The sequence below is a fragment of the Macrobrachium rosenbergii genome, chromosome 42 (assembly GCF_040412425.1).
Source record: "Macrobrachium rosenbergii isolate ZJJX-2024 chromosome 42, ASM4041242v1, whole genome shotgun sequence".
Lineage (NCBI taxonomy): Eukaryota > Metazoa > Arthropoda > Malacostraca > Decapoda > Palaemonidae > Macrobrachium > Macrobrachium rosenbergii.
In genome coordinates this window covers 42402931-42427468 of record NC_089782.1, presented here as the reverse complement: position 1 = coordinate 42427468, position 24538 = coordinate 42402931, and the positions used below count along the sequence as shown (strand labels likewise).

Here is a 24538-nt window from a genome sequence, read left to right as displayed (position 1 = left end):
CCTTTGAAAAGTTGCCTCAGAGTAAATAGCCTTTTTACTCATCCTTTACATTTATTATTAAACTGTTTAATCACACCACTAGGCTAAGCTGTGCATTTCAAAGTCCAATTTTAAATACAGTAACTTTTTTTTCTTTCTAAGGCAACTTTTGTAGTTGATTATCCTTAGGTTGTAGATAGATTTTGGGCATACATGCGAAGCACTGAGGCAACTAAGGTCATTTGGCGCCGAAACGGAAACTGGCAGTGAAAAGGTTTGAAATGTGTAACAGAAGGAAAACCTCACAGTTACCCTGAGTCAGTTGCTAGGAAAGGGTGGACAGTAAGATGGAAGAAAGAGAATGTGAACGGAGGTACAGTAAATGGAATCAAAGCTGTTGCGGCTAGGGGCCGAAGTGATGCCGCAAAGAACCTTAAGTATGCCTACATTGCTTGATTATCCTTAGGTACCGAAGTGATGCCGCAAAGAACCTTAAGTATGCCTACATTGCTTGATTATCCTTAGGTAAAATCAGTTTCAAAAGCAATTCAAGATAGCAACTCCTACACCTGGCCACACCTAATAATTGATTTGGTTAATGTAATATCCTTGAAGCTACGAAAATCTTGGCGAGTTATAATTAACATTTAACCACTACCAAAATTAATTTATTAATCAAATTAAATGTCATAGTCTGGTGCTACTATTTGCTTTAGCTCACTAGAAACTGCAAACACTTATGGCTTTTCTTTGTCTCAACATCAGGTTAGCGTAAAGGAAAAGGCTTCAAAGGATTAATAATTCAAAAACACAAACATATTGTCAATGCAATGGCTTTATTTTAAAAATTTTATAATAAAGATTTTTATATTGGAGTATTTTACCAACAGTTTCAAAGAAATCCACATTACTGCAGTAACACAAATAAAACATAAAAGAAACAAAACAAAGTAAAACACACTGCAATTTAAAAAGTAACGTTTACAAGTACCACAAATACAAATCATAACAATGCATTCCATGTACTACACTTTGCAGCAAATACCAATTGCGGTATGTATTGAGTGGAAGCTAGATTTTTAAATTGTGCTCCATAGAACATTTGTTAAACATTGGTTTGTGCCAAAATGTTCAACAAACTTACCAGTTTGTAAAGTCAATAAATATTCTTAAAATATACTTCAATGTATCTTTTTTTAAGAGTAATATTTTTTCTTAAAAGCATGGAAACAACAAAAGGCTTAAATCTAAGTTCCGTCTGGGTTAAAGCTTAAATCTGTCTCAAGATAGTTTTCATTAACAAGAATTTTACTTCATCTAATACAATAATTTTTTCTAGATGAAGCTCAAAAGAATATTCTATATTAATACGCCAGTGAAATAATTCTATATACTTCCTGGCATAGGAATCTAAATCTAACATAAACCACTGCAGTGAAAGTTGACTACCTTGAGAGTGGAAAAGTCATTGCTGCACTCATCGTTACATGTCAGGTTCCTACTGTTACAGGTTTCCAATTTGCATATTTCATAAGCTGAGCTTCATGCAAAATGTGCAGGTGGTTTGTACGTTACGAATGTGGAAACAAAAAATGTCACATGTCTCAGTACACAAAAGTCACACTAATCTGCACATTGCACAAGTTCCCATCAACCCAAACAAAGAACAACGTGGGATGAAAACAATAATGACATGATGATACTGTATAGCAAACTGAAGAGAGAAGAGAAAGATCTCTCTAAAGAAATAACAGCATCTTTAGTCATTCTATGTTAAATATTGAGGAATTAATTAACCAGAAGGAAACAATACATGACAGGTTAAAAATGACCTGATTACATGGATGGGTGAATTTACTGTTGAAACTAAATATGTCTGGAAATGTATTATCATTTACAAAAACACAGGCAAGAGTAATATACAAACATTTGATCCACGATCAATCATGATATGTACAGTAACTGCATAAGAGGGAGATTAAAAAAATACAGTGGTGCATTTCAGAAGAGATGGGCAGAAGACTGATAAGCTGGTCTGAAGCAGCAACTTTCCTACTCTCAGTGGTAATGAAATTTCACTTGGTAAATGTCACTGGCACCCAACTTGTAGTTAATGTCCACCCTGCATTTTTTCAAACTTTGGTACCCTTTACCATTGCACATACAATAACTGTGTTCAGCCTGTATCCACCTTAAACTGAATGCTCATAGTTTCTTTATACAAGCCCATGGGCATTATAGATACTCAATAAATAGTAAAGATTCAAAGTGTTTTATAACATAAAACGTTTTCATTCACCCCATTACCCGCATGTTGCCCATTCATACCAACTTGTACTGATCAAGGTCCAAATGCCCTCACTACATACCTCAGTTATACTTCGTTCTTTTGTGCCAACCGAGAGGCAAAGATGAGTGCAACAAAAAAGGGAAGACAGACACAGATTGGCATCGTTGTGAATGTTTTTACATCTTTTTCTTGTGTTATACAACCACTAATGTTCATTACAACCTCATTAATTCTGAAGTGCCTAAGTTACAATTTAGGAGGGAGGAAAAACCCAGGTAGGACAAGACAAGGACTGAGGGAAGAAGACAATATGGCCATAAAGTGAAATAAATAAAAATGCACTTAAAATCAAAAGACATACAATAATTTAACAAGTGATGAAAAATGACAGCCCAACAGCATCAATCCCTTGGTTGGAAGCTGCACAGTGAGGACATCTGAATATTCAAGGGCACAGGTAAGTGGGACTGAGCTTTGTTACATGAAGAATAGGCAACAGTAACTGGGTTTTAATGAGCACCCTTTGTATATAAATGAATCTTCATGTTCACTCATTATAATCTATTGCCTAAACTCCATTATTGGTAGATAAATTGTTTAATTACTGCAAGGTTCAATTATTATTGTGCATCTGATAGGATTAGCGTAATGCTAAAATTGTTCCAATTGTTCTTTGAGCTCATATTTTATTTCTAATCATGCAATTGTCATTCAGCTGGTTCATCCACATTGTTCCTATATTGGTTCTCAAGCAAACCTCGCCAATGTCCTCAAAAGAAACTGCTCTCACATGCTACAAGGTATTTAGCAAGTAATGAATCGCAATTGGCATGCTACAAGGTATTTAGCAAGTAATGAATCGGAATTGGCTTGAATTTCTTATTTTCAAAAATTTGACTCACTCCACTAGTGTGTGCACTTGAAGTCTTGAAAAGGAAACAATTCATACCAGTTAATCAAGGAGCTTTCAATGCTGAAGAAACTAAACCATTTCTTTGTTTAAAAATTTCTTCTGGAGGGGTCCTTGTTAACTGACAGATTCAGAATTACCAGCTGTAGCATTTGAGTGAAAAAACTTGAAAATGCAGCAGCATAGATAACACAGCTGTTCTGTGAGGGTCTGATTGGCTAAAATTAATAATTTCTTGAATGCTTACCAAACTGTCACTATCTCAATTTTACTCTAGTTGGAAATTTATGTCCCCCCCGTTATTAAGTTAATAAAAAAAACGGCTTTGATGAGACATCTCAGTTAAAAATTTTAACTTACATACCTGGCTTGGAAGGTTTGTTTATGCAAAATAAAATTGGAAACTTTTATCGAATAAACTGCAACAGTACTGTATTTGCAAAAACTAAAAATACTGATAATTTGGACAAAATTTCATTTGCATCTTTGCCACCGATTGCCACTCTGGCATTTACTCGTATTCTGGTTAATGTCGTAACATTCCCCAAAAGCCAGAGACTGAAGGGTTGCTATGGGATAATTATCATTAAAAATAATTTTATCCCAGTTTTCCATTTATGGGGTTGGACATGAAGTTAGTTCTCTCCACACACTCATCCTGCGCTCTTTTGCCAGAATTCTTATCATCTAACTCCTTTTCCCACGATTTCCTGAGCTTTCCTACAGGTCTTCATCCTGCTACTTCTATACCTACTGATTTTCTAACCAACTGTTCCTTATCCTCTCTCATCACAAGTGGTACTCATCTAAATCTTTGCTCTCCAGCCATGAATCTTAACATCTAGGGTTACAACACCTGAAAATCTCAATTTTCCTCGTCAATGCCTATCTTTCTGCTGCACAAAATAGCGTAGATATCTGTTCTTTTCCACTAATAGGTCTTTTTTAATTACTAGTCGTCAAGCACACTCGTTGCTTTATCTATGCTGCAGTTACTCACTCTCTAACTGTTCTCTTTCCATTCCTGCTTCATATTCTACAGTCCTAAGGTAACAGATGTACTCTCACTTCTTCAAGACCTACCCAAGGTTCTCAGCTTCTATCTCTTCCCCCTTTGCTCTTTTAGCACATACTGGTCATTGAAAACCTTACTCCATATATACAGGGTATTTGTAAACCTGAGCACCTCTTGTCACACTATCTGTTAAATTCCGTATACAAAATAGAGTTCACAACTTCCATATAACCACTTCTCTAATTATAATTTTACCTTTGCCTCCATTCAAAGTTACCATAAGCCTTGTTTTGCTTACAATCATTTTCAGTCCTCTCATCTCCATTTACATTCTTTCACCTCTTTAAAATTCCACCGTCTTCCTCAGATTCTGAACACTCGGTCATTTGTAGAAAGCAGCTCCCAGGAGGTACCTTGTCTGTATTCTTTTGTAGTTTCTGCATGACTGATAAACAATGGAGTTCAGCACTGATCCTTGATGGGAAACATCATCTCATATATGATACACTTGCCACTGTCTTCACTGTAGATGTAGTGTTATGGTAAAATAACTTCACTGGCTTATAAGTCTTTCTGGTAACCTCTGTCTTCAAAAAAATAATTATTTGTCTTAGTACTCTGTCAAATGCCTTTTCAAGATTTACTTAATCTCTTCCTCTTCAGCATGGCACTTTTCCTATAGGGTGCCTCATTATAAACAGTGCTTCTGTCATTGATCTCTATGGCATGACAATTACTGATTTTTAACTTTTTTCTCAGCTTTTCCTCCAACCCCTGTAAAATAAGTGTGTACAAAACCAGTCAAATTGTCAGAGAATGGAACTACATTAGCATCTCCCTTTTTGTACTGATACAGCAGTGTCTGTCTACATCTAACAGGTTTTGGTTTGGTCCACCTCCAGCTGGACTTACGATTGAATGATCACCAAGTCACGGTATCTTGATGTTAGCCCATATCAGGAAGATTGAATGAACCATAAAATGTACAAATAAAATCATGGCATTTCAGTCTTGTAAGTCCATACCTGGAACACAATCTATAATATTTTCCTGAAACAAAGATCCAAAAATGAAGGTCTCTTAAAGTTTCATATTTGGTATGTTAAAGAATTCCATTAGTTAGGACACTTGCTTCTAACATAAATCAATTATCTAGTCATATAATTCCAGAACTATACCACTGGAATATCTTTTCAAGAGTGAATCTAATAGTGTTTTTATATGCAAATTTGTTAACTTTTAAAACGTGTTTCAACTACTGTACCTAGAATATTATCCACTGTTATAGTTTCAAAGATGCTTTGTTTTCCATTTTTGTCATTTCTTAATTCCTAAAGAGCTCCATGACTCACATCCATTTCCATGCAAAATTCATGATTGCTAAGAAAATATATGTGGGATGGAGAAGGATGAGGATAAGGAGAATATGTCGTGAGGCACTACTGAAATGTTGGCTATGTAATTCCCATACTCACCAGCAAGTCAAATAAAGGGAAGGATCTAACCCTCCAAGTTGGGTGGCCAGCTATGCAATGCTACTCTTAAGACATTAGCACCAAACCTAGTACCTTAAAGGTCATCATCCATTAAAATCACACTCAGTGGGGCCTGAAGATAAAACTTTCCCCTTGCTCGGACACATCAATTACTCGAGTCTAATAGATGCGAGGATTGCCATCCTACTTCACTTTCCTGATCAAGTCACGGACTAATGCAATTCATCATCAAAGGACCCAGGAAACTCATAGTTTGAAGGAAAGGCAGAGCTGAAGCAACTGGACACTGGGCAGTAAATAGAAACTGGAATGATTGAAAAGTAAAGTAAAAAAAATGCACCTGAGGACTGGAGGGATATTGCAAAAATCCTTTAGTAATGTCTACAGTATGCCACATGACACACACTGTAATGCCGTTCTAGGGATTAAAGGTACTGTACATGTATTAGTAATAGCTGGCTGCAAACTTTTGTAAATGAGATTAAATTTTTTTCTTACAGCTATGAATGTTGATCATCCTCTACTATGTATGCTCTTATTCACTGATCCTCTGACAAATGTTGCAACATAAAAAAAATGTGTAAAATATTCTGGTATAAATTACGTTGGTATACAACTAGATGTAATGTAACAGTTTCCACCTTAAAAATAATGAAGACACAGCAAGATATAGTTAGTTATATAAAATAATAAATATTTATCTATGCTATTGAACAACTATTATAAAATATTCTGAATGTTGATTTTACTATTAGTTTACCATCACAGCCATCAATGGGATGATTACTTTAGCCACCAAGAAAGCAAAACTAGTGGCTTACACATAAAATTGTCAGCAGAACATTGCCTACTATACATATAACTATTAATAAAATGTAATATATTCACTGTAATTCTGAAAATGAATATAAATAAACATATATACTGTAAAATGGTAATCATAAACTGTATAGTATATACACATATGAATTATGGTAATCATGTGATGTAATGGCAACTGAGTGCACCATTTTTCCAATCACTGGCAGTCCATCACTGTCCTTGCTTTTACTGCCTTCTTATGAAATTATCTGCTAGTAAGAAGACAACAATATTGTCAGGAACCTATGTGGAGGTGAAGGCAAGTACTCATCAAGACCTTAATTCATCATCTAAATGCATGTCTACGTGTGTTTGTGACATTCTTGACAGTTTCACTCCCTTACCACTTATATGGTATAGATCCCTTGCCACCTCTATACCTTGATGAATTATTTTCTGAAACGTATTACATTCTTTTCTTGTCCTCACACCTTTTAACGCACAATTTTGTTTTTCTTGTTATCTTTCACACTCTCAATTGAAATATTTTACATAATCATATGTGTACATATATATGAACTTATAAACCATAAAATCAGGTATACAAAGTCATAGTCTTTACTTTTCTTCAATGAGGTTCTACTCACAAATTTTGGGTGACATGTGAACTGCTCCTTTCCAACCGTTGTTTCTCCGTTAGCTAGCAAGAGCATGTTGGTCTAAATCTTCGTATCATATCAAAGGCATGTAAGCCTCTTCCAAACTAGTATGAGCAATCAGAATGGATCCATAACAAACAGGAGATAATGTGTAAAGAAAATATAAAAAAATTAATGTCAAAGATGACAAAGTTTCTTTCTGCACCAAGGTGATTTGAACTCTCAAACTAAGGTGATTTGTATTGTTATTTACTCATAACTGGTATAAACCAATTACAGTATCTTCAGTGTTTTATCAGTCCCAAACATAACTTCATACTTGTTACAAATACATGGACATCGTTACAGTATTGTGGTATAGATGAATAGAGTATATGTTACACTTAGGTAGGAGGTTCAAATCCCATCCCACATGCTGTAGACAAAAACTTTACTGACAGGTGAACAGTAAAATGGAGATTTGTTAAAGTAGATTACATATATATTGTATGACACCCTTATGCACTGCTTAACAAACATTGAACCTTCTATGTTTAACGTAGCTTGAACAAACATTACAATTATAGAACTTTGGAATAATTTCTATATATCCATTTACACTGTCAAATCCAATGCTTCATAAGCATAAATACTGTATATGCTTTATATGTGATACAAAGAGCAAGACCAGCCTGTTCCTGCTGCTCCTGGCAATACAAAATTTGGATAATTTCAAGTTGAAAACCACTTTACTCTCTGGCTTAAGAACAGTGGACATGTCACACTAAAGTCAGGTATTAAAATTCCACCTCATATGAAAAGTAAAAATAAAATGAACCTTGTTGCTTTATAAAATATTCCCTGAATCTACTATGTTAAGAGTACCTTAAGCATGACTATGGAATATTTATAAGCATTCGCTACATATTCACATACATTGCTATATCAAACTAAATTAATCTCTTGGTTTAACAAATTTCAAGACAGTGCTATTGTAAATGACCCTCCTGGACCAGAAGGCATGCCGCCCAAAGGTTAGCGTTATGTCACATTATGAGAAGACAAAACTTAATGTTGAATTTAAACTAAAATGATTTGTTGCTACAGCATTCCCCACACCTGTTGTGCATGCGTCTCTCAGCACCTCTAAACACTATTTCAGTACTGCGCATTTAACTCGAGTTCACTTATTCAGCCACCATCGGGTAATAAAGACATTTATTTTTTTGGATATGAGAAGAAGTTATTAAATCTGTTCCTCTTAGAATTGCAGTTCAGAGTGTTCAAGTCTCTCAAATGTAATGGGTTCAAAATCCATATAACTGCTTTCATTATAAAGCAAAAAAATCAGACCAATAAGCTGGCCTGAAAGATCTGTCCATAAATGAGAGTGAAAATTTGAGCAGGGAAAAATTAAATAAGCTAAATAGCCAGGTGGGAAAAATTAAATAAATTGAACAGGTGGGTGGGAAGAGACCAAAGGAAATGAAGAAAAAGTTTTCACACAAAAGAAATGCAGCTTGAGGCCAAAGCGATGCTGTAAAGAAGCTTTAGTAACACCTAAAGCATTTACACATCTTTGATAAGGGTTTCATGTTGAGGTGGGGTATTTTCACGAATACAAGGATGAACAGCGGACTAGCAAAATATGCAGTTCAAATCGAGTGACAAATCGAGTGATGTTGGCTGTTCACGGACGGGAGTTGAAAAATCACTACACGAAATTGATGTTTACAAATTAGTATTAGTATGAAATATACACATTGTTTAATGTATGTAGAGAGTAATTCTGAGAACATCCCTTAAGTATTTTGTAAGTCCGCTATATTTATAAATTAGCTTTATACATATAAAGCATATACGAATATCTAAATAAAGTAATGTCTCACTTTAACAGCTGGTTGGTGAGTTTGGAGTGTTACTGTATCAACAAAACAAAAGCTTTATTTAGGAAAACTTGACCAATTGGTCACAATCTGTACATATCATTTACTGTATGTGAACAAAACCACAGTACTGTATATAGAATGCCAAGTTACTATGACATACACTAAACTACTTTGTTCACTCTGCTCTCTGTAACAACAAATGTTAGCAGAATTCTGACAGTATTTCTCACATTTTACACCTGTATGAGGAAATAAAATGCTAGCCTGTCATGACAGACATAAGTACCTTTAATGACCTTCATTCTTGTCCGTGAGAATTCATCTCTAACATAAACAACGCCTGCTGCATTTCAAAAATTCATTGTCTGGAGGTCTGTTAATGTGAGGCATTACTATACATACAAATTCAAGGCTTAAAGACAATTTATATAAAATACAGGCAGCCCCCACTTAACGGTGGGGGTTCCGTTCCCGGCCGAGCGCCGCTAACCAAAAATCGCCGCTAACAGTGCCAATAAACCTCTTAGAGGCTCCGCTAACCGGTTATCGGCACCGATAAACCACTTACGACGCCAACGAACCGCTTACCAATGCCGATAAACCACTTACCAGCACCAAAATCTGGTTAACGGCGTCACTAGCCAAGTGCCATAACACCGAAACGCTGTTAACTGATGCCACCAGTAAGCGTGGACTGCCTGTGCTGTACTGTAAAACAATTTACTAAGCACTCCTTGCTTTCATAAATTCTTGATATAAATATTGTAAAAGCAAAGATTTCTTTACAGCAATGCCCTTGCAATTCTTACCTCTGTAGTTTTGAGCATGTTCACAACCTGTTAAATTTATGTCATGGGTGATAGCAACGGTACCCTTTTATTTTCGTTTTTCTTTTTTGCTACTCCCCAAAATTTTCTTGTATGGTGTAACAATTAATATTCTCCAGAGATACAAGAGGTTTGCCTTACACAGGGGATTGGAATACTCGTTTGGCACAATACCATCAATGTGAGCTTCAAAATAACTGAACATTGGAAACCAAATTTTCGTTCTGAAAGAATCTCGCTGGTGTAAAGCTCGATTGTTGGCAAGAGAGTGGTAATACAAAAACATGCGTGAAGTTATGTAGAAGGCAATGAAGACATCAATTGAGTAGTGCTCATGAGCTGCTAGAATGAAGAATATTCCAAAAGTATTCAGGACCCATGATGCTATATGCAGATAATACATTCTTCTTGGAGTATCTGTGGAATACCAAACATTATTACAGTACCGTAATACACAGCACTGGTTATGATCAATAAATCTAAAGTAAAATTACATAACGTATTTATATTACAGTACTGTAATACACAGCACTGGTTGTGATAAATAAATCTAAAGTAAAACTGCCTATTTTATGCACATGAATAAATGCTACTATCATGTCTTCTGTAAACATCTCAGTTTACTTGTCAAGGCCTTCTTTGTTAACTGCTGAATGGTAAAAATCACTTGACTGAAACAAATGATATATGCTCTCACAATATTCTCATGAAAAGCCTAGAATTGTTTAATTTCATGATTTAGTTACAAACAATTTTCTTTTAAAACTGCTATACCTGATGATTAAAGAGAAAACAGAACAAAGAAACTGCATAGGTAAACAGTAATAAACTTGAAACCATTTCAGGTTGTCTAGAAAGGCAAAATGGCAATTAGTGAAATTTATAATTTTCTGGGCTAGCCAGTAAATAAAACTTTTATTTTACATATTGACAAAACTTAATTTGGATGTTCAATACAAAGCAGCAGTATATGTTTCAGCAATTAAACAACTTACACTCAGTAATGAAAAAGTTAAGAGTAGTTAAAGCTGTAGTGTGTCCGCTGAACATGTAATCACCACATGTGCGCACTCCCTTAATGCTAAGCCCTCCTCCCTGCCAAATTACCCACGCTTGCTTCATTTGGGTCATTAAGTCACTTGGATCCTGTAACAAGACAACAAATGATTATGATAAAATATTAAGGAATAGGAAACAGATTTTCAATACCACACAAAATGAAAATATTCTTCAGCCATATCGTATAGCCAAACAGTTATCTTGAAGACAAACTTAACATGAAAACGATTACTACCCTTGGAGCACATTCAAGATGTGAGCCTGGAACTGAAAGACTGGTAATAAACATTGTTGCACAGCGGAGAAGGAAAACAGAACCAGACAGAGCACAAAACCGTCGCATAACAATAGACCTGTAAGAAAATAATATGACCATATAAACATAACTCATAAATTCTAATTTCATATACAAAATCATTTATCATAATTAACCTCCTTCTATCAAAAATGGGCCCAGCCCCACACACATGAAGAGATGAAATAAGAACAAGTCCCCTACACATGCCCACCTCATAGTCCACTAACCAATATGTCATTATTCTGTGTAGCTCCAACAAGTGCTGTGCTTCCTACGGTCTACAGAGTTCTTTACCTGTTGTTCTGCTGTATCATCCATTTCTTTCTTATGCACTTTTTATGTTCCAGTTTTCTGGTACCCTTGCTTGGCTGCCTTTTGGTCATGTATTTTCTGTTTTAGAGTCATTTTTTCCCTTGCTTAGCCCTTACCAAAGATTTGCATTGGTTCTTTAGTAATTTCAATATTGGCAAGTGTCTAGTATCTCCATTTTAAAGATCTTAGATTTAAATAACCTTTGCACTTTCATGATACTGAACTAGAGCATGAGTTTCAGAGCTTATTCTTTTTATGTACTCACAATGAATTGTTCACTATTACATATTAACAGTGATGTTTGTTACTGCTCTGTTCATGATAGCAATTGCCTTATACAGTACTATGTTTCCAGTTTTATATTCATTCCTATCTTAGTGCTTTCATTTCTCAGACTGTGAATTAATGTTGTGTTGATTGCATATTTGTTGCACTTCCTTCTCTGCTGGTGCCAGTTTTCAGGGACAGGTACTATCTTTATGTTTCAGTTTCACATATCTATGCTTGTGTTTGCTGATTTTCTTTCCTTCTTCTCACTTAATTATTTTTTGTCACACAGTAACAAATTCCACAACCACAAGAACAAGGAGGATTCTTTGTGGAGTTTCTTCCTTCCCAAGTCTCATCCCCTTGCTTGGATGAATCTCCCTCCCTTCAATTTTTACTGTTTACTGCATTTTCAAGGACTCTACCTTAACATATTCTTTGATTTAATTATCAATGATAATGCTGTCTATCAAAATAGCAGTTTATCCATTAAACCTATAATATTTTTATCAACAAAAAGTAAAGTCTACACAATCTAGCAGGAATTTCAAGGATAGCACAATCCAATACGAAATTATTCTTACCTGTGTTTATGGAAGAAAAGTATGCATATCCAAGTTGTTGTCATCAATAGTATAGTTATCTCACACATCTGAAATGCCCAAGAGATATGTGGAACATTGTCCAGGAAGATATCTGGCAGAGGAGGGTGTCTTTTCTGGGGGAAAAAGACAAAAAAATTAAAAATTATATCCTTTTAGAAGAAAAATATATAACATAATATTTCAAATTATATACACTAGACTCTTAGCATATCAAAGCTACTTTTCAAAGCAAGCATTGTAAGAGCAGGTTACTGGTAAAATCCCCTGGATTTCAAAACTAATAAACAATTTCTCTTCCCAAGGAGACATGCAAGTTAGAAGAAATGTCATTATTTTTTGAGACCTCATTATGATATTTACACCAGAAATAAAGAACATCATTATAAGACAATCTCATCCCCAAATAATCATTATACATTTCAATTTCCCATCCTTTTAATACAAAAATTTCAAATGCTTACTCTTAAACTAGCTGCTCTACAAGAATGAAATTAATATGGTATAAAAACCTTATTTAGACTTTCAAATAAATATGCCTAGATTTTAGCTAAAATGATCAAGTTTGCAAATTAATAATTTTAAATTTTCACATCCATCATCCTCCTCTGAATAAAATAAAAAGATCTGTCAAAATTCTACCCTTCTGGATACAAAATTATTTTGTCAACCAGACATATCTAGGCCTATTGTGTGTGGATTTCTATTGAAATTAGAACTTATGGAGAAGCAATAAGGAGTTCTGTAAGTTTTGTTTTGAAATACAGACTGCAAAGGTTGAAACAGCCTGAACATGAGCTGATGTTTCACAATGCTACTTCAACCAAGTTTTAAGGGTGACTGACCTACTGCTTTGGTGGTGTCACTAGCATAAGGAGAATGGTGAAAACATTCTCCAACTGAACATCTTATAATTTTTTTATTATTTCAGATTGTTGTAACGCGGATTCTAATTTGTATTAATGCAAATTCTTGTTTGACATGCAGCTAGTACTAAAAAGTTCTCTTCACCATATTTTTGGTCTCAGTTATATTGTTTTTTAATCTGTCTTCCATTCCCTTTGGTCTCTTGACACCTAGCTGTCCATGCCAAGTAAGTAAATGGTTTGGCTGAACTACATTAATAACAATAATAATAATAATAATAATAATAATAATAATAATAATAATAATAAATAATAGACCAGAAAACTAGAAAACACATGATAATACACAAAGCACTACACCCAAGAGCAAATACAGACTGACTATAAATAACACGAAAGGAAGGGGGGAGAGGGTTACTAAGCATAGAGGACTGTGTCAACATCGAGAGCAGAGCACTGGGGCAACATCTGAAAACCAGTGAAGACGAGTGGCTAAGAAGTGCATGGGAAGAAGGACTGATAAAAATAGACGAAGACCCAGAGACATACAGAGACAGAAGAATGAAAAACAGAACAGAGGAATGGCACAACAAACCAATGCACGGACAGTACAAGACAGACAAAAGAACCGGCCAGCAATGAAACGTGGCAATGGCTACAGAGGGGAGAACTCAAGAAGGAAACAGAAGGAATGCTAACAGCAGCACAAGATCAGGCCCTACGAACCAGGTATGTCCAAAGAACAATAGATGGAAATAACATCTCACCCATAAACAGGAAATGCAATATGGAAGACGAGACCATAAACCACACAGCAAGTAAATGTCCGGTGCTTGCACAGAACCAGTACAAAAAGAGGCATGATTCAGTACCAAAAGCCCTCCACTGGAGCCTGTGCAAGAAACACCAGCTAGTTTGCAGTAATAAGTGGTACCAATACCAACCAGAGGGAGTGATAGAAAACAATCAGGCAAAGATCCTCTGGGACTAAGGTATATCAGAACAGATGGGGTGATACGTGCCAATAAGACCAAACGTGATGTTGATTGACAAAATCAAGAGGAAAGTATCACTCATTGATGTCGCAATACCATGGGACATCAGGGTAGATGAGAAAGAAAGAGACATATGAAGGATATGGAATATGCCAGTGGAAATTCTGCCTATAACCATAGGAACACTAGGCACAATCCCAAGATCCCTGAGAAGGAATCTGGAAAAACTAGATGGCTGAAGTACCTCCAGGACTCCTGCAGAAAAGTGTGCTACTAGAAACGGCACACAGTGAGAAAAGTGATGGACTCCCAAGGAGGCAGGGTGCAACCCAGAACCCCACACCATAAAAACCACCCAGGCGAACAGGATGACTGTGATAAAAAAAAAAAAAAAAAAAAAAAAAAAAAAAATAAATAAATAAATAAAAAATAAATAATAATAATATCTAAGAAGAAGACCCTCTCTCAAGGAAACTTCATTGAACAGTATGGCTGTCTGGATGCCATTTAGTTTGTATTGTAGTTTTTCAATTTCTCGAATCAGTTTCTTTGTAGCAGCAGGTCAACCATACAGCGTCTGTCCAAAGTTCATTTATTTACCTTGACATTTCAGTAGAGCTTTCTGCCACACTCGAAAGGCGAATGAAGCCAAGGGTACATCTAATCAAGATATTGAGAAACTACAATACGAACTAAACAGCATCCAGACAGCCATATTGTTCAATGAAAAAAAAAAAATAAATAAATAATAATAATAATAATAATAATAATAATAATAAATAATAATAATAATAATAATAATAATAATAATAATAATAATAATAATAATAATAATAATAATAATAATAATATACAGAGAGGAGTGGGTTTAAAGTTAGTGAAATTTTAGGCGGGTTAAATTTTTCTTGGCTAGTTGGAAAACCAGATGTTCTTGCTATAAAGCTCACATTCTAAGATGTTGAGACCTCCTTGGCTGTGTTGATCTGGGAGGCTGTTTCAGCTGGTGTGTCTCAAAGTGGTGTGACTAGCATAATGGCCCATTCAGGTGAGGGGATGATTATTCATCTCCTCTCTTCCCCTCTTTCACTAGCACTTGGTATTAGTTGGCTGCTTTCATTTCTTTCTCTCTCTTTCATTGGTGTTTTACTGATGCCCACCAACAAGAGAGAGAGAGAGAGAGAGAAATGAAAGGCATCTACTGGTACCAAACACCAATAAGAGATGAAGAGAGGGCAATCACACCCATGGAGGGGGACCCACCAGCAGAAACCCCCAGCCTCCCCAACCAACACAACCAAGTCCCAATATTTTAGGATGCAAGCTGTACAACAAGGGCATCACAACTGGCCACGAATAGTAATCAAAATATTACTATACTGTAATTAATAATAATAACCCTACCAAATGAAATGCAAAATGTATCCATGTATTTATTTTTTCAATATGTGACTTCCACAGTCACCACCAACCCCTAGTGTGTAGACAATAGTCTGCAGGCAGTTATGCTCGAGACTAACCTCTCTCACAGCTGGTATGCATAAATACAGTACTGCATAACCTGAAGATTTCTTGGTTGGGCAAGTTTAACTGCAGTTTACAACCTGTACACTTGTATCTTGCCTCTCTCATCTATAACCATTATCATTAACAGTAATGGTTCAATTGTGATAAAAATAATAATAATTCCTTAATTAGATTTTCATTAAGTCATCCAAAAGTGAAAACCTCCTTTCAGTGTTTCACGTGAAGGAGTAACATGGGTCATTACACCAGCAAGGGGAGTTCCTGATTCACTCAGGAACTGTCCCTCTCACAAATACAATCTTTACAGTCACTTCAGGACCCCACACACACAATCTGAGGGCTTGCACTTGGGCAAGCATAATTGTTTCAGCTATTTCAAAGACTGCTCTAACACAAACAACTGTACCTATTCTAAAAGAGTTTGGAGCATTAAAAAGGGAGGACAAATAGCTGTCCTTGTACCTCCCAGTGAAGTGTAAGGACTCAGTACTTGCAATGAGTATGTATACAGTCAAATGGTATGGGACATTTATAAAGATTCTGGTTATTTCTAACTATTTGATAATAACAAGACTGCTAGAAAGAACTCAGCTTTGCCTTATTCTTCTCTAAATACAGTGAGAATGGATCAGCTAAAAGCCAAAAACTAGTCCCTGAAAAGCAAAAGGCATTGGAAAAGCTGGCCATGATAGCAGAGACACATATGAAATACAATGATAGTAGAGACATGAAATACAAAGTATAAGAGTTTAGCATCAACAAAAAATCCCATTTATTCTCTCTATAGGAGAAGAGAACAGAATTGGGGCACAAGATGAGGAAGGCAGAACTAACTCAGCCTAAGTCATGTGATGGGAGCTGAAACTTGCAAGCCAATAAGCAACCTACTGGGGGAAAACCAAGGAGTTGTATGGACAAAAAGGCAAAATGGAACATCAACAACAAGGTCAAGGGAAGGAAATGACACCCATACCCAAAGTGGAATTTAGGAACAAGCAGAAACAATGTTAGAAAAAAAAAAGGCCTATGGGAATCACTTACTAGGGTCACAGCTAGCAAAACCAAAGCATCAAAGTAAATAACAATAACATAGTAGCTACTGAAGGCTTATAAGGTCTCATCACAAAAGATTCAATGTAGATTCTAGGTCTCATCACAAAAGATTCAATGTAGATTCTAAGTGAGCAAGAAAAAAAAATGGAAGGAAAATTGTTCGAAGTGAAGGAATAGGAAGTAAAATGACAAAAGTCCGTGCAGCAAACACTGAGGAGAAAAAAGTAGGAAATAACCATCAAATATCCAGAATTTCTATTTGTAAAAATGAAAACAAATATCATTTATGGCTGAACCATAGCTCTGCACATGAGTTAAAAATATGTGTCCAGTAAGAGCCTGGATCCTGAAGTGGTGCTTCGGCTGAGGAAGTCCTTATCCTATCCTAGTTGCTTTAGATCTTTATTATTCTTTTCTAAATACTCATCACCCCTGTCCCAAAGGTTGCTGACTTTGCGAAAAAACCAACTGCATATGATATCACTAGCTTTTACCTATTAAAGAAATTTGAGAGGTTAAACTGAAATACTAATATGCACTATCAACCTCAAGTTTCAGGATTAGCTATAATGTTCTCCTGTGATTCTCACAAGACGATGAAATCAAAGAGAGAACTGTTTTCAGTTAGCTACCTGAATGTTATACACAAAAAATCTTACCCTATCAGGAACCCTGTCATGAACAAACACCATTACAATTGCAGTAATCCAAGTCACAAGAAGCATATATAGACATGACACCAGTGTCTTGAAGTACTCTGGGCGCAGCTGCGTGGCTACACCACTAGGCCTTCTAAATCCACCTAATTTCTGTTGCTCTTGAAGATCTGAAGCCTGAGAGTCTGAAGAATAGTTTCTGTGAAGAAAATAAGATTCAGACTATATACATCCTGTACTGTACTCCACTTCACAATTTGTTTTTGAAGTTTCCATAAATTTTTCCATAAATTATAACTCACATCACAGAGAACTTTAAACTGAAAATTATTCTCTAACATACAAAACACTGCAATAGACTTATGGATGGACAGATGGATATAAAGAATATAGGGACGTAGCCAAAGCACCGAGACCCTAAGGTGCCAAATATGACCGAGTAGTGAAATGACATGACATACAATATGGGAACTTGAAAAAATTTAATTTCATTAGCTGTCAATAGTTAAACTCTTTTCATTAGTCATTCATTAAACTTATGTTTAAGATACAGACACGCAATTCTGAAAATATATTGTGAAAAAGTATAAAAATCACTAACCCATTATTTAACTTGATTATAAATAATTAAATTATCCTCATACAAGATATTCATGTAATATGAGTCCCTAACTTGTGAGGCAGGCTCAGAATATGGAAATATGTCTCTATATGCAAAAAGCATTTATATAATACAAACATTGACCTCAAAAGTCAGATAAAAATTGATAACATGCTGTAAATATGAGCCCTTCTTGAAAATGCCACCCAGTGGTTATAAAATACTACTGCTCCATGGCAGGGCAGCAACCCACAATGCAATACAATTAAGAAACTCCAATGAAGCTTCTAGCTTGTATCTTTAATAATGACAATAAAAATAATACTACTGTATATATAATACCAGTAATAACATAAGATCATAGCCTACAATAACACTAATAATGGTTTATGACTCTTTTACCAACTTCTTTCATATCCTCCACCTGCACACCCTTCTTACAACATATAAGTATTTGCTTGTTCTGAAACATGTACAGTACCAGTCTCTGAGATATTAAGTCCCATACTCATTTACCAGTTCTCAAAAATTATTTCAATAAGTGGCAGTCTTCACAACTAGTTCTCAAAACTTATTTCCTTACGTGGTAGTCTTCACAAACAGACTCACTTAGCCATTTATGTCCTGGAAATAAAATGGTTTAGTTTACTGTCTCGAAAATATGGGAAGGTGATGGACATCTTTAAAATTATACATAATGCCCATGAGGGAGGCAAAACCTCCCAGGCTCTCAGATGTGTGATTACTGCTGGGGTGAGAGCTGCGCCAGGTGGAACTGTCAAAAGTCAGTGATGCCAATGCCAGGACTGGAATCTTGCTCTTGACCAGGTTAACAGCATAACTAGACCCAGCCCCTTCCCTAAGGGTCTCGCTCCCCCAATGAAAGTGATTGGTAGATCACCAACTACTGAACTACTCTATCTACATTCCAGGGCTACAACAGCTTAAAGTGCTCTGAAAACCTTAATTCTGTATGACAGAGATGCATCTTGACTGTTTATTAGAAAAGTGAAGACACAACCAAATCCATATATCCATAGCCATATCAATTTTTTGGGACATACCCAATTCCACGGTTGCAATATATTTAGCATAATTACGGTCAATAAAGAGAGTAATAAGTAACACTTTAAAACAACTACTTTAATACATTTTGTAATCATGTATCAGCAGTTTCTCTCCAAGCTGTATTTCACAACTAATGGAAAACAAACTTGGATGTAACATTCATATCACATAATAAATGCTAATTTTAAATCTTTAAAATGTATAAAAAAAAAACATTTTACTTATTATCTGTCATTGTGGTCATGTGAAACATCATAAAAATAAACAAATTTTTTACATCTTTCCCCATATTATAACCTTATAGTCATTAATAGAAAACAATGAAATTAACATTTTACCATGTGATAAATGCTAATTTTTAACCTTCAAAAGTAAGTTATTTGGCATAATAGCAGCAGTGGTCATCAACGCAAACATCAACTAAAAGCATACCAAATACTTGTTATTTCAATACAAATGACACGTGAGTTACACCTCTACAGTTATAACATGAAGTAGGTCATCTTTCTTTGGTCCCTTTGATGACTTCCAATTCCATAATCTGCAAAAGTCTAGTTAGTATCCTCTGTTAAAATCATCTCTGCACAGATTCCATCATAACTTGGTGTTTTCCATTCCTCAAGTTTCATCAGTGATTCTACCTCACCTCAGATATTGTGAATTCCTCTGTAAACACTATACCTGTGCTGCTGTCCTCAAATTCACAATACCAATCAAACTTTTGTTAATGGCACACAGTGATGATTTACTACAAATTACAATATATGCTCATTCAAATGGACCTCATGTAGGTTAAGATGTAAATATCCTTGATCCAAGACTATTTCTAATTTGCCTTGGCAGCAAAGACTATGATTTTCTTTAAAAATAGCCATATAGGCTAACCCTACAGAAAACACATTAGAAATTCCACATATAAAATAGGGCTAAAGTTTTCATATAGTACATCACAAAGTACTACATCCACTTTTACTACATCTTAAAGTAAAATTACTTCTACTCCAATTATTAACTTGGCCTGGATATTTAGCCATAAATCTTATTATTACTGTATTATTATCATTCAATAGATGAAACCTATTCATATGGAACAAGCCCACGGGTGCCATTGACTTGAAATTAAAGCTCCCAAAGAATATGGTGTTCATTAGGAAGAATCAAGGGGAAGTGAAATACAGAAAGAAGAGATCCCACTCATCAAAAAATAAATTAATAAATAAATGAATAGATAAAAAAGTATTAAAATGCAAGAAGAATAGTATTAGGGTAGTAATGCACTGCATTTTCACTTGAACTTCCGAAGTCCCAATGTCCTCAGTCCAACGGTGTGAGGTAAAAGGACCTCTGGAACTGAGAAGCTTGACAGCGAGGCACACCCACTGCATATTGGTGCTGCTGTTCAGTGAATCTGGTTGCTCTTGGCAAATAAAGAGGACCAGGGATCAATTGTGAATGTGAAAGACCTCTGCTGGAGTGCAACCTACGAAAAGGTGACAAACAAGGGACCATCCATCAATGGTCCAAGTCATAACTGGAACTATTTGGAAACATACACCTAACACCATATTGGTGCTGCTGTTCAGTGTATCTGGTTGCTCTAAGTAGATAAAGGAGACCAGGGATCAATTGCGAATGTGAAAGATCTCTGTTGGAATACAAGTTACGAAAAAGTGACGAACAAAGAGACCATCCATCGATGGTCAAAGTCATAACTGCTACTATTAGGAAACATAAATCTACCACCTAGAACCACTCTATCTAAAAAGAGATAAATCTCTGGCAGAAGCAGACATCCACACTGGAGAACAGTATTCCAGTAAAGGAGGTACAAATGACCTAAAACAGGTTGCAATGATTTTATCACTGTTATAAGTACAAGAGGCCTTACGAACAATGCCTAACTTTCGTGTGGCATTTGCTGAAACTTTCATTAGATATTTCTCAAAACATCTTATGCAGAGTACTAAAAAAGTTTCATACACAGAAATGAAATTTGAGCTTACCTGACCCTTGAGTGAGCAGAATTTGTGCAAGGGGAATGTGCAGTTGGTGGATGAAGATTCTGATGGACTGGAAGTGTGGAATTTGTGAGGGCGCCTGGAGAAAAATTTCTAGATGGAGCTTCAGGAATCAAATGGTTATAATCGTTCTGTAACCTACTAATTGCTACACTTATCTTCTTCAAATCACCTAGGAGCTGAAATTTAGAAGAAACAAAATCAAGTCACCTTTATGAAGCATGAGACCAAAACAGTAAATCATGTGGCTGCTTTCTCTGACATCTTTGAAATCAAATAAATCATTTATAAAGTAAATTTCAAGTATAAGGCCTATCCTACTTTAAGATTTATTTCAGTAAGATATCATTAAATATTTTTATGATTATGCCTAACAGCAAACAGAAAAACTACGACTGACAGACCTTGGCCCTTAATGTAATGACAATCAACCACAAAAATATGAAAGGTATCCAATTTGAAGGTTAAAAGCCATTACTGCACTAAGGTTTTAATACTAATCATCCTACTGCCAACAAATAAATAAAAACTTGACAAGACTTGCTTTACCAAGAGTTTTCAAAACTATATTTTTGGTATCAAAACCAATGAGATTTGAAAAACAAAAAGAAAAAATAATTTCAGATTGTTTTTCTAAAGAGAAGTTTATTTTGTTATAAAAAATGCTCTGAAAAAACCACTCAGGCCACTTTTCTTTCCTGCAAAAATACATCAGAATATCAAAGGTAAATAAAAATCAATATTAAACAAATGACTAGAAAAAATGACATGGGCTGATATAACCTAAGACATTCTAAGGTAATGTTTGTAACAGAGTCCTTCTAAATTTAATGACTGATATATAAAATCAAATGCAAGACAAATTACACAAGTGACACAATTCATAACTAAAGCCTGCATATTATGAATGAATAATTTTCTTATACAAACACTTTTGTGTCTGTATAGGGAGCCACATGAGCCGTTGTGGCTCATGTGGCTGCAGGTAACTTTAAGGGAGTACTCCAAAATAATGGATAAGACTACATAATAACACCTCCAGTGGTATCTGGCAGCCTACAGTAACAATAAGTTGTCAATTACATCTCAATATTTTTGCTGTGAGAAAAACTAACCTCATTAAGTAAAACAAAGGTTTGTATGCTACACCTTAAAACTAATGAAAAGTTCTAAATATGCTCTTATAAACACAAAACCATTTTAGGACAAAGAGTACATTACTGAGAGACCTAAAAAAATTATGCATATGCTACTTGAAAGATCAGGACTGTAGGGGACTCATGTCCAACCTACAAAAATTATGCACATGCTACTAGAGAGATCCAAACTGCAGGGGACCCAATGTCCAACCTACAAAAATATGCACATGCTACTAGAGAGAGAGAGATCCAAACTGCAGGGGATCCAATGTCCAGGACAAATTGTAAGAAAATGAGACCATAGTATGGGAAGACTGGACAGATATGAATAGGATGCAACTGGGTTGACAAGTGTTGGAAGACAGCCATGCTCCAGAGTACAATTGGGGAATGTGCCAAACGGACAGCAATACCTCAAGTTATTATTATAGTATTACTATTAATTTAATCAGACCACTCATTTAAAAGACCATCTGAAGTGCATACCATACAGGACAAATGCTAGTATGTGAGACTGGAACCACTGTGCCAGAGGTCACAACTAATGTTACAACCAAAACAATAAAAAGCTTACCTGTCAAGTGGAAAAATCACACTGATCAAGTAATGTAATACTGGGCAGGTTCCTGTGAAGAATGGAAAGGAGATTGCAGGGTATTAGGTGTCTGGTATAACATGATAACTTGCTCTAATGTTATCATAGGTGCTTCTGATGTTTCTAGGCAACTACGGATGTCATATGATGGGGCATAAATGATACATGAGAATGTAAAATTCCGGCATCAATCACAGGCGGCAGTGTTCCGTTGATGTTTCTCTCAAATACTAAGTGTCATTATCTTCACTGCGTTCACCACAAAATTCAGACACTTAACAGCAATGGAAGCTGAGGTATAGCCATATTTGTCATAAAATTAGGCTTTAACTCTGAAACCTTGAGCAAAGGAAGTCCAAGTAGAGCCAATCCCTGGAGCTTACAATTAGAAGGCAAGCAATAAATTAGTTCACTAACTCATCTAGTAACACTCCCAGGTGCCTTCTACCTGTATAAGATTCTCTCACAGTTGATGAGACAAGTTGGAAAATAATCTAGTTTGGGAATATAGACCATAAACCATAAAAACAGCAATCTCATCTTCTACCATAAAAACAAAAAAACTTCACCTCGGTAACTTCTTGAATGATGGTCCTCAACAAATCAATGATCAGGTCATCACATAATAACAGATGACATATGCAAGTCTGCATGTGAATATGTATTGGCTTCCATTTCATTCTACAATTTAACACAATTTTATAGATTGAGGTGCAGTGGTTCCCTCAGTGGTAACTAATTTTATAGATTGAGGTGCAGTAGTTCCCTCAGTGGTAACTAAAGACATTTCTACACATAGTTTTAAATGAATTATTTCAGTGAAAAGAAACTACAAAATTCTGAAAGTGGTGACAAGATGAAATAAGGACCAGAGATTGGCCAAATACCCTTCTTGGCTCTTCTGTTGCCCTAGTGACATGTACAGTACTAGATTGTGTATTCAGTAAACCCAGTCTAGTAATAAGAGGGCAGCAAGAAAAATAGAAAATGGCAAACAGGATGGTGAACAAAGACTGCTGGAACACTGGTAAGTTATACTGTGCATTAAGTAAACAGGACAAACATTCATGATTCATGTATAAGACCTGTGATTCTTTGTGAAGAAGAGACACAGGTATTTAAGTAGAAAACAGAAAAATCTGAATAGGTGTGACTACATAGTGCCGAGAGTCATGACTTGCTATGTTAGGATGATTGTACAGTAGTTGAAAGATGCATTCAGTGAATAGAAAATAGACTGGCATCTCAAGGATTGATATAGCTGAGGCAAATGATGAAAAGAGAAGCAATGAGTAATAAGTATCAGTACATTTGGAAGCAGCAAGAAAAAGCAAGGAATTCAACCAGAAGGTGAACAAAATAAAAGAGAGCTGAAAACTCAACAAAAGTTCAATTAAGTAAATTGGAAAAGATTGTAAAATGTTCACAATGATGATACCCCTTTCATCTTGTATGGGGACTGGTGACACTATTCTTGAACACATATTTGAAGCACCAGAGCAATGGAAAAAAAATAGAGAGAGAGAGAGAAAAAGAGAGAGAGAGAGAGAGAGAGAGAGAGAGAGAGAGAGAGAGAGAGAGAGAGAGAATCTACTTTTCTCATCCCCTTATCCTTGCTTCCACCCCGTATCCATTCTACA

General features: G+C 35.6%; 1 protein-coding gene across 4 annotated transcripts in view; it reads right to left on the bottom strand.

The window, feature by feature from the left end:
- Nucleotides 1-8346: 8346 nt before the first annotated feature.
- LOC136828334 (sphingomyelin synthase-related protein 1-like) overlaps nt 8347-24538 on the bottom strand; it is a 56844-nt gene continuing 40652 nt past the window's right edge. For all 4 annotated transcript variants that reach the window (XM_067086231.1, XM_067086233.1, XM_067086232.1 and 1 more), the window contains 6 exons: nt 21150-21343; nt 17481-17676; nt 12366-12499; nt 11140-11257; nt 10841-10991; nt 8347-10262 (listed from right to left, as the gene is read on the bottom strand). In XM_067086231.1, coding sequence (XP_066942332.1) covers nt 9895-10262; nt 10841-10991; nt 11140-11257; nt 12366-12499; nt 17481-17676; nt 21150-21343 — 1161 coding nt within the window. In that variant the 3' untranslated portion in view covers nt 8347-9894. The remainder of the gene's footprint in view (nt 10263-10840; nt 10992-11139; nt 11258-12365; nt 12500-17480; nt 17677-21149; nt 21344-24538) is intronic.